General features: G+C 44.0%; 1 protein-coding gene across 8 annotated transcripts in view; it reads right to left on the reverse strand.

The window, feature by feature from the left end:
* LOC127450223 (butyrophilin subfamily 2 member A2-like) overlaps positions 1 to 13,119 on the reverse strand; it is a 145,373-nt gene that overhangs the window by 13,273 nt on the left and 118,981 nt on the right. The window contains exon 6 of one of the 8 annotated variants that reach the window (XM_051714129.1): positions 1,886 to 2,158. The exons of the other annotated variants lie outside the window; for them this stretch is intronic. Coding sequence (XP_051570089.1) covers positions 1,886 to 2,158 — 273 coding nt within the window. The remainder of the gene's footprint in view (positions 1 to 1,885; positions 2,159 to 13,119) is intronic. 8 annotated transcript variants of the gene reach the window in all.

The following is a 13,119-nucleotide window of genomic DNA, read 5'->3' on the forward strand; positions in this document are numbered from 1 at the left end:
TCAGATCAAAAGTGGTCACAGGAGACGTGTTTGAGATACTGAAACAAGGTGGAAAATGTGTGATCGGATCACTGAAAATGCATCATAATTCCAGATGGAAATGGGGTCTAAGAAGTTAACTGACTGATGCACTGAAATTTTAGCCGGAAATCTGAACAGATACTCGAACTTTGAACTTTGATATGGATAAAGCTGCATGTACTTACATGAAATGATACAGGCTTAAGATTTAATGTAAATGCTGTCTGATAAAGATGTCTAGAAGGAAAAGAACTCGCATTTATACTGGATGAAACATACTGAGTGAAAACAATTTTATAGCCTCCAACATGCACGCAACTGATCGACAAATGCACACAGGAATCCAGAAATACACCTAACCGATCAACACGCGCACAATTCACAAATCCATCCACCAGAAGAATGCACATATAATGTTTTCTTTGCTCACAATACCATCCACAAATAAACAAAACAAGTCATGCACTATGTGTTATTTAATGCAGAAATAAATGCTGAGCTGTTTGTACTGGTTGTTCTTTGAGAATATCTGTTCTGCGATCTTGCATGGCTGACAGCAAATGCTGGGAAGTTACCCAATACCCATTCATTGAAATGAAAGTAAATGTCCAGTAGATTTGGCTATTTTATAAGAAAAAAAAAGTTTTAATTTGTCAAATGCATTGTAATGGACAGAGTTATTCATTTTGAATAGACACAAGGCCTTGAATAGTTTTCAGCCACAAGGCCTCCTAATGTTTCATATGTTACGCATGTATAATTAAATATATATATATATACTGTATATATAGCTCTGAAAAAAATTAAGAGACCACTCCAAATGTTTCTTAAATCAGCATCTCCACATGTATGGCAGCTATTCCATTCCAGTTTCTGTTGAATTGCTGCTTGAATTTTTGCGTCAGGAGTGGCATAAAGTCACCCAACAACAATGTGAAAGACTGGTAGAGAGCATGCCAAGACGCATGAAAGCTGTGATTGAAAATCAGTGTTATTCCACCAAATATTGATTTCTGAACTCTTCCTAAGTTAATACATTAGTATTGTGCTGTTTAAAAATGAATATGAACTTGTTTTCTTTGCATTATTTGAGGTCTGAAAACATGACATCTTTTTTTGACCAGTTGTCATTTTCTGCAAATAAATGCTCTAAATGACAATATTTTTATTTGGAAGAAATGTTATCAGAACTTTATAGAATAAAACAAAATGTTAATTTTACTCAAACACATACCAATAAACAGTAAATCCAGAGAAACTGATCATTTGGAGTGGTCTCTTTTTTCCAGAGCTCAAATGTACTCGATTAATCTTTTACAATTAGTAAATGTCCTAAAAACGGCCATGGAAACAATTAGTTAAAGTTTAAATAAATACGTTTACAGATCTCATGCAACTGATAATTTCTCTTGGGCCACCCATTCAGAAGTTTCTGCCGATGCTACTGGACTCAAGGCCAAATTATTCAAAAGTTACAAGCAAAAATAGTATTATTTATTTATTTATTTAGATTTCTTGACCAGTAGAGGTTCTGTACCCAAAATACCAATGTCTCCTCAAGGCAGGATGGCAATGACATCTCACAAGTGTGATTTCAATACACCAATCCATTGTGGCAAGTAGTTTCTGTTTGGAATTTTCAGCATCAAATTCATTGTTGTGTGATATGCCAAATCATTTGTTTTGTCAAAAATGTTTTCATAACTTTGGACCTGCATGGTTTGAGGATTGACATTAATTTGGGGATGATCTGATAAGATTGTAAGTCACTCAATGAAATGAGCCACCATCGACTACCAGCCAGAACACAAAAAGAAATATAATTCAGCCCCTGATTAAACGCAAAAGCAGTTTCAGTACTTACTTGAGGTAATAATCTCTGTCTCCAGCATATGATGTCTCATTTGGACTCTGCAGTGGTATTTGCTGTCACTATTATATACAGTGATGGTGTGTTTAACGCTGAATCCGTCTGTGTCTCTCTGTGTGTCTGTAGCTTCAGATTTCAAAGCGACTCCTTCATGGTCCAACCACACAAGTTCAGGTTCAGGGTACCAGCCTTTGGATTCACACTGTAGATGAACCCCTCCAGAATGATCAAACCCATCTATTGTGATCAGTGGTTGAGTTCCTACAGCTTCAGTGATCAATGTTGAAAAAACAGATGAAGTTGTTTTTGTTCTGTCTGTTTGTGTTAATTTGTTACTGACCAGCACCAAACAATATTATAGAACAGTATTAAATACAAAACATGTATCATAACTAAACTATCAATGCTGGTTTGCTTACCTTCAACTGTGACATTAAGAGTGATGTCATCATACCAGGATTTGGACTGAATTAAACACTTGTAAAGTCCTTCATCAGAGAGTTGGATGGTTGAGAGTTTGAGTGATGCGTTTCCTTTCTGTAGTTCTTGTTTGAACAGTTGTGTTCTCCCTCTGTAGGACTGACTCTGATATGTATTTCTGTCTTTATGATCCTCATAGAGATTCACTACTGAGTCTTGTAAATCGAGTCTAAACCACTCCACTCTCATGTCCTCAGCACTGGTGTCGGCTTTGATGATACAAGGCAGAATCACATCTTCATCAGCTACAACAAGAACAGGATCAGTGGGTCCAACTACATTATACTGTTCTGTTAGAAGAGAAAGAAAAACTTGTCAAAACTTGTCCTAAAGGTGTAGTGTCTTCACCTCAGCATGCAGATAAGTTCAAACAAAAAATATGTCAAAGATTTTATCATTTACTAACCATTATGTCATCCCAAAATTTCCTTTTTGGGTAAACTATTCTGTTTGGTGTACTCAGTATTTTTATGTTGCACTGGCATGATGTGGACTGCTACTGACAGTTACCTGTTTTCATTTATCAATGCAATTGAGAAAATATGCTCTTTGCAGTCAGCCATGATTAATGTATTCTGTGAACAAAAGTTTTAAATAACAGGCAAGTTGCAATATATAGTAATTTACATCCAGCTGGTCATGCGATCACAACATGACAACCCTTAAAATAATCTCTGTGTTAAAATAAAACAGCTTTTACTGGGCTACTGTTATGACTGCATTCTGCATTCGAGTCATCATGATATCAAAAAATATTTCACAAAAGTGCCATTATTATTTTTTATGTGTAAAACTATTTTACACATTGTCATCGAGGGGGGAAAAAATAGTAAGTGCACCTTTATATCAGAAGAGGCACAAAACTGACTTATAGATTTAAGAATTTTCTCCTCATTAAATCTCTTGTGTTTTTAGTGACAATCCTGCAGCAGATACAACACAAGACACACACCTTTCTTAAAAATCACTCTTCCTCATTCCACTTCTTTCCTCTGGATGACATCCAACATCTATTTACATCTCTGAAAGTCTGATGCGACATTTCTATGTTTCATATTGTCAATGAAATAATCTCTCTTTACACATGTAAGGGAAGACCAAGTACAGTTGGAACACTTTTTGCTGTACTGCACAAATACAGAGCAGAATAAACATGCATTTTGTTCACATTAGATACCTTTATCCATCTACTAACAAAATAAATGCCACAAACCTGCATACATTGCTCCTATTGTAAACCTATTTTCTACAATTAGTGTTTGAAGACAAGGTGCACTTTTGTTTCAGTTGTACCCATGTCTGGTACAGTTGGTACAATACCATAGAACATTTGAAACACTAACAACAGTTAACACTAAAATGTAAAATACCTTTAAAAAGATACCATTCTACAGGAATATTTTATTTCAGTTGTTCTTTTTATGCAAGGTAATGTAAACAATTGCTACAACATGGGGAATTTTGAATTCCTGGGCCACACTCCTAATGAACTGTTCTCTCTCAATGACAGCTTTTGATGCCCTGTCTAAAATATCTTCCGGACTCAGGGGTCTGACTCTAAGTGTGGTTCGCTTGCAGCCTGTGGTTCGTGCATTGTGAACAAAAAGCGATCCAGGCTCTCTTGATATATCTCGTTCGCGTAATGCCAAACATGTTTGATCCTGACAGGTTGCAGTAATCAGGAAACAACAACGTGAGTTTGGGAGAGACGCGACGAGCAGCATTGTTCTGTTTCTATGGAGATGACAGAGTGAGAAACATATTAAAACTTGTAATATCCACACAAAAGTTTTTCTTCAGTGTTCTGTGCAAATGAAGATTCAAGGGTTTAACCGAACTGGCTTGGAATGCAACATTAATGTTAAGAAATTACAACAGGAAAATATTACTACTGTATTCTATGAATTAAAATAAGCCAAGGCTGTCAGTAGATTAAACATTAATTGTGATTAATCTTATTAATCGTATTTCTTGTTGTTAATACAACTAATCTACCGCGATTGAATAAGTAACGAACCAGACTGAGAGACAGACATACGTAGGATCCATATGCAGGTTTAATAGAGTGATCAAACAGGCAAAAGATCAAAACCAGAAAACAGTCCAGCAAGGCAGACAAATACAAAATGGGGAAAAACAGAGGCAAAAATCCAAAACAGTAATAAACGCTCAGAATGCAGAGTAAGAAAAAACTGGCAAGTCTTCGCACAGAATGGTAGAACCTCAGGGCTTAAATACACAGATAATGAGCAATAATTAACAGATTTGAGAGATAGTGACAGGAGGCAATACATGGTGGGGGTTGTAGTCCAGTGAGGGATTAGTATTTAGGGGATGAGGATCTTGTGAACTTGCTAGGAGACAGCAGATGATGTGACAGAGTGTTGAATTTTGCCTCTAAATACAGTCATTTTTTATATTACAATTAAATGCATTCAGTTCTGCTGTATTACTTTACTCTTTCAATGTATAAAACAACATGTAATAGTACAAATCCCATAATATTAATGCTAAAGATCAATAAAAGACATTTTATTGAACATAGACACCTGTACTCATGCTTCTTTTTTGTTTTAAGAGCATGTTTAATTAATCTTTTAAGTTAATATGCAGAACTATTTGTACACTTTAACATTAAATACAGCATAATAATAATAATTAAAATCAATTTTATATTTTTAAAGTGGGCTGGATTAGATGAACGACACAGAGTGTGAATGCAAAAAGGACAGAGACCCTGTAACAGGTCAAGTGGACCAAAAAGAGATTTGAGCCCACTTTCAAGGTCCCAGACAGTGTGAACACAAAGAGAACTAGGTCCTTTTTCACTCTGTCCACTTTGTGGTCCACTTAAAGTGGTCTGAGTCTGGTTCTTTTAAAGAAGGCTGAAGTATGAAAACAGTAAAAAAAAAATTTGTCTTTACACATTGTCTGAATATGACTTGTACTCTTAGATGGCGGGACCTGACATTATCGAATGCAATACGAATGTACTGCGGGTACAGTTGTTGCAGCGTGTTTCAACTGTACTCTGCTGACCACCCCGCATATTTCTCTAGATTCCATGATAACCTTATGGCACACCATGTTATGAAATACAGTATGTCACTTTTTAAAGCACAGATTAAAGATCGCATTAAAGTTCAGTTCCCTATCTGTCACTCACTCGACGTTGTGTCGATGTAGTGACACTAGGGGTCACTCTTGGGAGCCTGAGACACCTCTGGTCTTAGATAAAAGGCCAGGAGAGCAGGCTTGTCCAGTCGGATGCAGAAGCCTCAGCTGGGCTCCCCCCTTTGGAGACGATTGTCCAGTTACAGGCTGATGCAGAAATGACGGACATGCTTTCCCGGGCAGCCACGAGCGTCGGACTAGAGTGGAACCCTCCGCTCTCACCTGAACCCTCGCAGCTTGATGACTGGTTCCTGGGCTCGCGGCGCTGCTCAAAGCATCCACGCTCCGCTCCAGAGCCTTTCTTCCCGGAAGTGCACGAGGAGCTGACGAAATCGTGGGGGGGCACCTTTTACTGCCCGGTCCCGATTCCTCAGTTCCCCAGCCCTCACTACCCTTGATGGTGGGGCGGCCATGGGCTATACGGCGATTCCCCTGGTGGATAAGGCGCTCGCGGTGCACCTATGTCCGCAGAGCGCCGGCACCTGGCGCGGACGCCCAAAGCTCCCGTGCAGGCCATGTAGGTTCACATCGTCCCTGACGGCCAAAGCCTACAGTGCTGTTGCACACGCCATGGCTCTCCTGCAGGTCCACCAAGCCAAGGCGCTAAAAGAACTGCACAAGAGTAGTTCCGCCCCAGATATGATGCAGGAACTGTGCTTGGCGACCGACCTCACTCTCTGAGCGACGAAGGTCACGGCGCGGACTCTCGGGCGGATGATGTCCACATTAGTGGTCCAGGAGCACCACCTTTGGCTCAACCTGGTCGAGATGGGTGAGGCCGACAAGACACGGTTCCTTGCTGCCCCCATTTCCCAGGCTGGCCTATTCGGTGACACCATCGAGGACTTTGCCCAGCAGTTCTCGACGGTGAAGCAGCAGACGGAGGCTATCTGACATATCCTGCCTCGGCGCGGCTCAAGATCCCATACCCCATCTTCTCGTCACCAAGGGCATCCCCCTGCGGTGACTGCACTGGCTTCACCGCAGCCCGCCCCTTCGGCCCGGCCCTGGCGTGGAGCCCACCACAGGAAGCAGACGCCACCCATCTCACAGTCGGCCGCTAAGAAACCACGGAGGTCATCAAAGCACCCCTGAGACGGGTGACCCAGGGTCGAAGAAACCCACTCATCTGGAGCTAATAAGAAGACCACTCCATCCCCCGGTGGAGGGCCGGGTGGAGAATCTTTTGTTGCCTTTTTGTTTGATTTCGCCGCATGCCCAAGTGGCTGCAGTACCCAACAGTTCAGCAAAAGAGCGGTTTCCTTCTTCCATGGGTCACATACCCAGTGTGCACGGTCGTCATCACAACTAGCGTCCACGGGTTTTTCCTTGCAGGATTGGCACTCCAGCGGTGGTCTTCCCTCCCCTGAGTGCCCAGCTGTGGCACACATCTGCCCCCGATGTGACAGTCTCCACGGGACACGAGGACAGGCCTCTTCCTCCCCCATCCCAGGCTGTTCCAAGGGTGGTCACAAGGAGCCAGGTTAGTGCTTCGATGTCCCTATACTCAGCATGGCCACGACGTGGTGTGGCACCTCGAGCTCCGCCACGCCGCGAGGCCCCACCTGTTGGTACGTCCGATGACATTGTCCCCTTGGTCCCCCTTGCGCGGAACTTGGATGTGTGGCTTGCACTTTCCAATCCGTTGCGATGGCTGGTCCAGACCGTCCAACTCGACTACGCGATTCAGTTCACCAGGCACCCGCCCAGGTTCAGCGGTATCCACTTCACCTTGGTGAAGGACGAAAACGCTGCTACCTTTCGTGCAGAGATCGCTACCCTCCTATGGAAGGGCACGATAGAACCTGTCCCTCCAGCTGAGATGAAGAAGGGGTTTTACAGCCCCTACTTGATCTTACCGAAAAAAAGGCGGTGGGTTGCGGCCAATCTTGGACCTGCGAGTACTGAACAGGGCTTTACACAGACTCCCGTTCAAGATGCTGATGCAAAAACACATTCTGGCGAGCGTCTGGCATCAAGATTGATTTGCGGCGGTAGACCTGAAGGACGCGTACTTCCACATCTCGATTCTACCTCGACACAGACCCTTCCTGCGGTTTGCATTCGAGAGTCAGGCATATCAGTACATGGTCCTCCCTTTCGGCCTGTCCTTGTATCCTCGCGTCTTCACAAAGGTCGCAGAGGCAGCCCTTGCCCAGTTAAGGGAAGTGGGCATTCGCATTCTCAACTATCTCGACGACTGGCTAATCCTAGCTCACTCTCGGGACATGTTGTGGGCACACAGGGACTTGGTGCTCTCACACCTCAGCCGACTAGGGCTTCGGGTCAACTGGGAAAAGAGCAAGCTCCTCCTGGTTCAGAGCATCTCTTTCCTCGGTTTGGAGTTGGACTCAGTCTCTCTGACAGCACGCCTCATGAACGAGTGCACCCAGTCAGTGCTGGCCTGTTTGAAGGCGTTCAAACAGAAAACAGCGGTTCCACTGAAACTTTTTCAGAGGCTCCTGGGGCATATGGCATCCTCAGCAGTGGCCACCCCGCTCAGGTTGATGCATATGAGACCGCTTCAGCACTGGCTTCAGACTCGAGTCCCGAGATGGCCATGGAGCTGCGGGACACATCGCGTGGTCATCATGCCGGTCTCTCACCGTCTTTTCAGCCCTTGGACCGACCTCTCGTTTCTACGGGCAAATTTTCCCCTAGAACAGGTTTCCAGGCATGTTGTGGTCACTACAGACGCCTCCAAAATGGGCTGGGGCGCTGTTTGCAATGGGCACGCAGCCGCCGGCTTGTGGACGGGCCCGGGACTGCATTGCCACGTCAACTGTCTCCTCCTCTGGAGCCAGCAGCACTTCAAGTCGCTGCGAGCCACTCACATCCCGGGCAACCTCAACACTACAGCGGACGTGCTGTCACGGCAGGTTACCCTCAGGGGAGAGTGGAGACTCCACCCTCAGGTGGTCCAGCTGATTTGGAGTCGATTCGGACAGGCACAGGTGGACCTGTTCGCCTCCCAAGAATCCTCCCACTGCCCGCTCTGGTACGCCCTGACCGAGGCCCCCCTTGGCATAGACGCGCTGGCACACAGCTGGCCCCCTGGCCTGCACAAATATGCGTTTCCCCCAGTGAGCCTACTTGCACAGACTCTGTGCAAGGTCAGGGAGGATGAGGAGCAGGTCATCCTGGTAGCACCCTACTGGCCCACCCAGACGTGGTTCTCGGACCTCACGCTCCTCGCGTTCAGCCAGTTGTTGCGTTTCGTATAGGGACTCCTAGTGTCACTACATCGACACAACGTCGAGTGAGTGACAGATAGGGAACATCCTGGTTACTTGCATAACCTCCGTTCCCTGATGGAGGGAATGAGACGTTGTGTCCCTCCTGCCTCAACGCTGAACTACCCGCTAAAATGGCCAGACCTTGTCTCGGCTCCTCAGCATAAAACCTGAATGAGTGGTTGCATACCAGCTCTTTTTATACCCATATGTCCGTGGGGAGTGGCATGCAAATACCACTCGCCAATTTTCACTGGCCTTTTATCAAAGACCAGAGGTGTCTCGGGCTCCCAAGAGTGACCCCTAGTGTCACTACATCAACACAATGTCTCATTCCCTCCATCAGGGAACGGAGGTTACGCAAGTAACCAGGACATTTTACAGTCATAAAAGAACAAGAAGTTATTCAATGTGAAAGGGAGATGGTGAAGTGAAAGGCATCCCTGACTTTGTCTGTTCCCTTTCAAGTCTGTCACTTCAACATTACGCTGACGCTAGGGGTTACTCCAATCTCACTCTGAACACTATACCATCACGCCTATTTCACTGGCAGATGAAGTTCAGTGCTCCACCCCTGTACTTTGCACGAGTATATAAGGAGTCCGAATTCATCATAACCTCAGAACTTCTCCTTCAGAGTCGAGACGCTTCTCACCTGAAGCACACGCCTTCTCTTCGATTATCACGAGAAAGAAGCACTTTTCAGCAGACCAACACCACTTAAGCGGACCACCACCTGGTCCACATCCCAGCAGGAAAAAACCTCATGGCCGGAAGCATTCCTGACTGTCATGATCAAGTGAAGAGAAAGTCAGAGCTCCTCCTTGCAAGTCTGGCCCAGAAGATGGCTCAGGTTTCGTCTAGTCTCCCAACCGGTTGCTGGGAGCGAGTCAGCGATGTTCAAAATGTGTGTTTTTCAAATGTTCAAATAAAAGATTTGCACCTCGCAGCCAAGTTGGCATGGTACAAACATACACAATACACAAAAGTGCTCATTTCCTCCTCACTGTCTCTCCAGTATTGTAAACGGCTGCTCCCCTCATTACACACTGGCACCCCAGAGCATTTCCTAGTGGATTTTGAATACGATAGAGTACGGTTACACACTCCAGTTAGTGAGGCAGCTGCCTCGCTTCAACGGCATTCTGTCCTCCATGGTTTCTGTGCAGGAAGCACCCATTCTGTGCTCCGAGGTAGAAAATTTCCTCACAAAAGATGCAATAAAGATCGTTCCCCTGTGCAATGCACACAGAGGATTTTACAGCCATTGCTTTCTCGTTCCGAAGAAACAGGCTCTTGTCAAGTTTCTGTTCAGAATGATTACGCAGAAACAACACTCTCACACGATCAAGTGCTCAACTGGTTTATGTCCCTGGACCTGAAAGACACTTAATTTCATGTACAGATTACTCCTCATTGCAGGCCATTCTTGAGATTAGCCTTTCAGCTGGTCCCTAGCACCTCGCCCATTCACGAAATATGTAGATGCGGCGCTCGTTCGCATCTTAAACTACCTGGAAAACTGGCTTATTTTAGCGCGGAGGCAGATTTGTGATCACAGGGACTTTCTGCTTGCTCATTTGCAGCGCTTGGGATTTCAAGTCAATTGGGCAAAGAGCCGGCTCATGCCAGTGCATGGGAATGGAGATTGACTCCCTCGCTATGAAGGTGCATCCCTCAGATGAGTGTGTTCTCTCTATTCTTTGTTGCTTGAACAAGTTCAACTTAGGAAGTTTAGTCTTTCAGTATCTTCTTCAGAGGGCTTTGGGCCTAATGGCCGCATCAGCTGCAGTTACGCTGCTGGGCCTGCTTCACATGAGAACACTTCAGCACTGGCTCTGAGCACGAGTACCATGGCGTGCGTGGCGTCATGGCTGCACATTCAGATGACGCAAAGTTGCATGGCAATGCGTCACGATGGATGCATCCAAGATGGGCTGGGGACTCCTGGACAGGTGCAAGGCTAAACTGGCATATAAATTGCCTGGAATTACTGGCTGTCATTCTGGCACTGAGAGCATTTAAACGAGAACTCCAGTACAAACATGTGATGATCCGGTCAAACAACTCGTCAGTGATGGCGTGCATAAATTGCCAGGGCCCTATTTACTCACGTGCTATGAAGTGCTTGGCGCGACGCCTCCTCCTGTGGTGTTGAACACACCTCAGGTCGATTCGTGCAGTGCACATTCCAGGTCGCCTGAACTGTGGAGTGGATGCACTCTTGCCTATTTGCGCTCTTGCCTATTTGCACTACATTTTCTCCACTATCTCCCTCCCCTAAGTGAGTGTGGTTGAAATTGTCATTTATGTCAGCATTTGCTCTATGTGTTTTGGAACTTTGGCTCTGACTAGTTGGTCCGGCCCTGTTATCTGGTTGTGAGTGTTTTTCCCCTGGCGGGACACATCCATTGTATTTTGAGCAGTCTTCTTTCGCCACCTGCTGACTATGCCTTTGCTGGCATCGGGAATTATTTCCCTTCTATTATTAACATTCTCCTCACTGGCAAGGAGTTAATAAATGTTTATGAAGTCTCGGTTTCAGCCTGGTGACTGTATTTATTTCCCGTACTTTCCCCATTTATTATGTGTCTTACTGCGCTTTGTACTACCAACCTTGTTAATAGGCGCAGCCTATATCAGCATTCTGGCATTATGATATAACGGCCCCTAGCATCAGCTTACGATGTAACGTCGAAGTGACCGACTTGAAAGGGAACGTCTAGGTTACTATTGTAACCCTGGTTCCCTGAAAGGAGGGAACGAGACATTATGTAAGCTGGCCATAATACTGATTTTCTCTGAAAAGTTGCTGAGCATCGTCTCACTTCTTCAGATGAACATCCTAAGTTTATGATGAATTCGGTCTCCTAATATACTCACGCTTTGTGTGCAAAGTACGTCATGGGTCAGGTGTGATGCGCACGCAAGTTATTTAATGTGTTCCAACTGTCCCTCTGTTCCAAATGTGCTCGGACTGCCCCTACTGATACACACTGCTGACTGGCTGAACGAGAGGAGGAGGAGACGTGTCGTTTGTTCAATTAGTCAATCTCGTTCAACAAGACAAGGGGCCAGATTAACTATGAAAAGTATAAAAGTGACTGATGACCACACATTTCAATGACATATGAATGTTGTTGAACATATTTTTTTTAGGCTAGTATTGTTGTCTTTTTTGTATAGATTCATTAAAATGTTCTCAGCAGTTCACAATATGATAGATATGCTTTGTTGTCGTTTGTGGGGAAACGCTTATGATGCTTATACACTTTGCAGTGCTGAAGTCTCTTAAGCTAATTCGGACAGAATTAGGTTTATATGGGGACATGGGGTAATGTAATAATTACCAGAGCTCCTCAGGGATTTTAGATTTTACCGGCGTTTCCAAGACTGTGAGCACTTTAAATATCACTGTTTCTAAAATTCTCATAGTGTCTGAATACACACTATGAAAACACACTTCAGAAAACACTGGCTTATTGCATTTGAACTGATGCATGTTTTTCCACAAGCAATTTATGCTGTTATGACCTGTGTAAAAGAAAGAAACAAGCGTCTTTTTGTTATTTCCTTTCAGAGCCAAGTTTAAAAACCTTGTTTCAGTGCAGAAGTTGATTGACAGGTAGGGCTTTCACCCTAGAACTCATTGGTATTACCGGACTCGAGTCGCATTTGGGGAGTCAAAAAATATACCATATCACAAGCCATTATAATGGATGTTATCACCTGACTGCAGCTCTAGTACGCTATATATGAACATGTTTCATATTTCCTCCATAATTAATCAGCACAGCTAAATACATTTTCTCATAGGTCAGTTACGTGTGACAGCAGTTTGTAAATGCAGTAGACACACTCATCTCTGCAATGATTTTTACAGATATTGCTTAACCCGTGCAAATCTATGGTAATCATTACAGATGTCCCCAGTAATAATTACTTTACAGACATAAGTCTGGAAAACTAATCTCGTCCGAATAGGTCTTTAGTAGAATTGTAGACATGCATATTTTTATTTATTAATTAGCTTTCCCCCTAGCTTTTTTTCTTTCTTTTTGCTCTCCATTAACCAACATCTCATGGAGTTTTAGGTTTCTGACCACAGTCACCTTTGGTTTGCTCACTGGGGGCCTAAAGGCTAATAAATTTATTTTATGATTTCCAATGATGATTTTTAATGAAAATGTTAAATGGAAAATTGAAGAGTTCTAAGACATTCTACAACTTGATTTTAGGTACCAAAGCTTTGAAGCAAAAAAAAAAAAAAAAAAGACACATAAAGGCAGCATAAAAGTAATCCATATGTCAGTGGTTAAATCCATATCTTCAGAAGCAATA

This window comes from Myxocyprinus asiaticus, chromosome 13 (assembly GCF_019703515.2).
Source record: "Myxocyprinus asiaticus isolate MX2 ecotype Aquarium Trade chromosome 13, UBuf_Myxa_2, whole genome shotgun sequence".
In the NCBI taxonomy this organism is placed as follows: Eukaryota; Metazoa; Chordata; class Actinopteri; order Cypriniformes; family Catostomidae; genus Myxocyprinus; species Myxocyprinus asiaticus.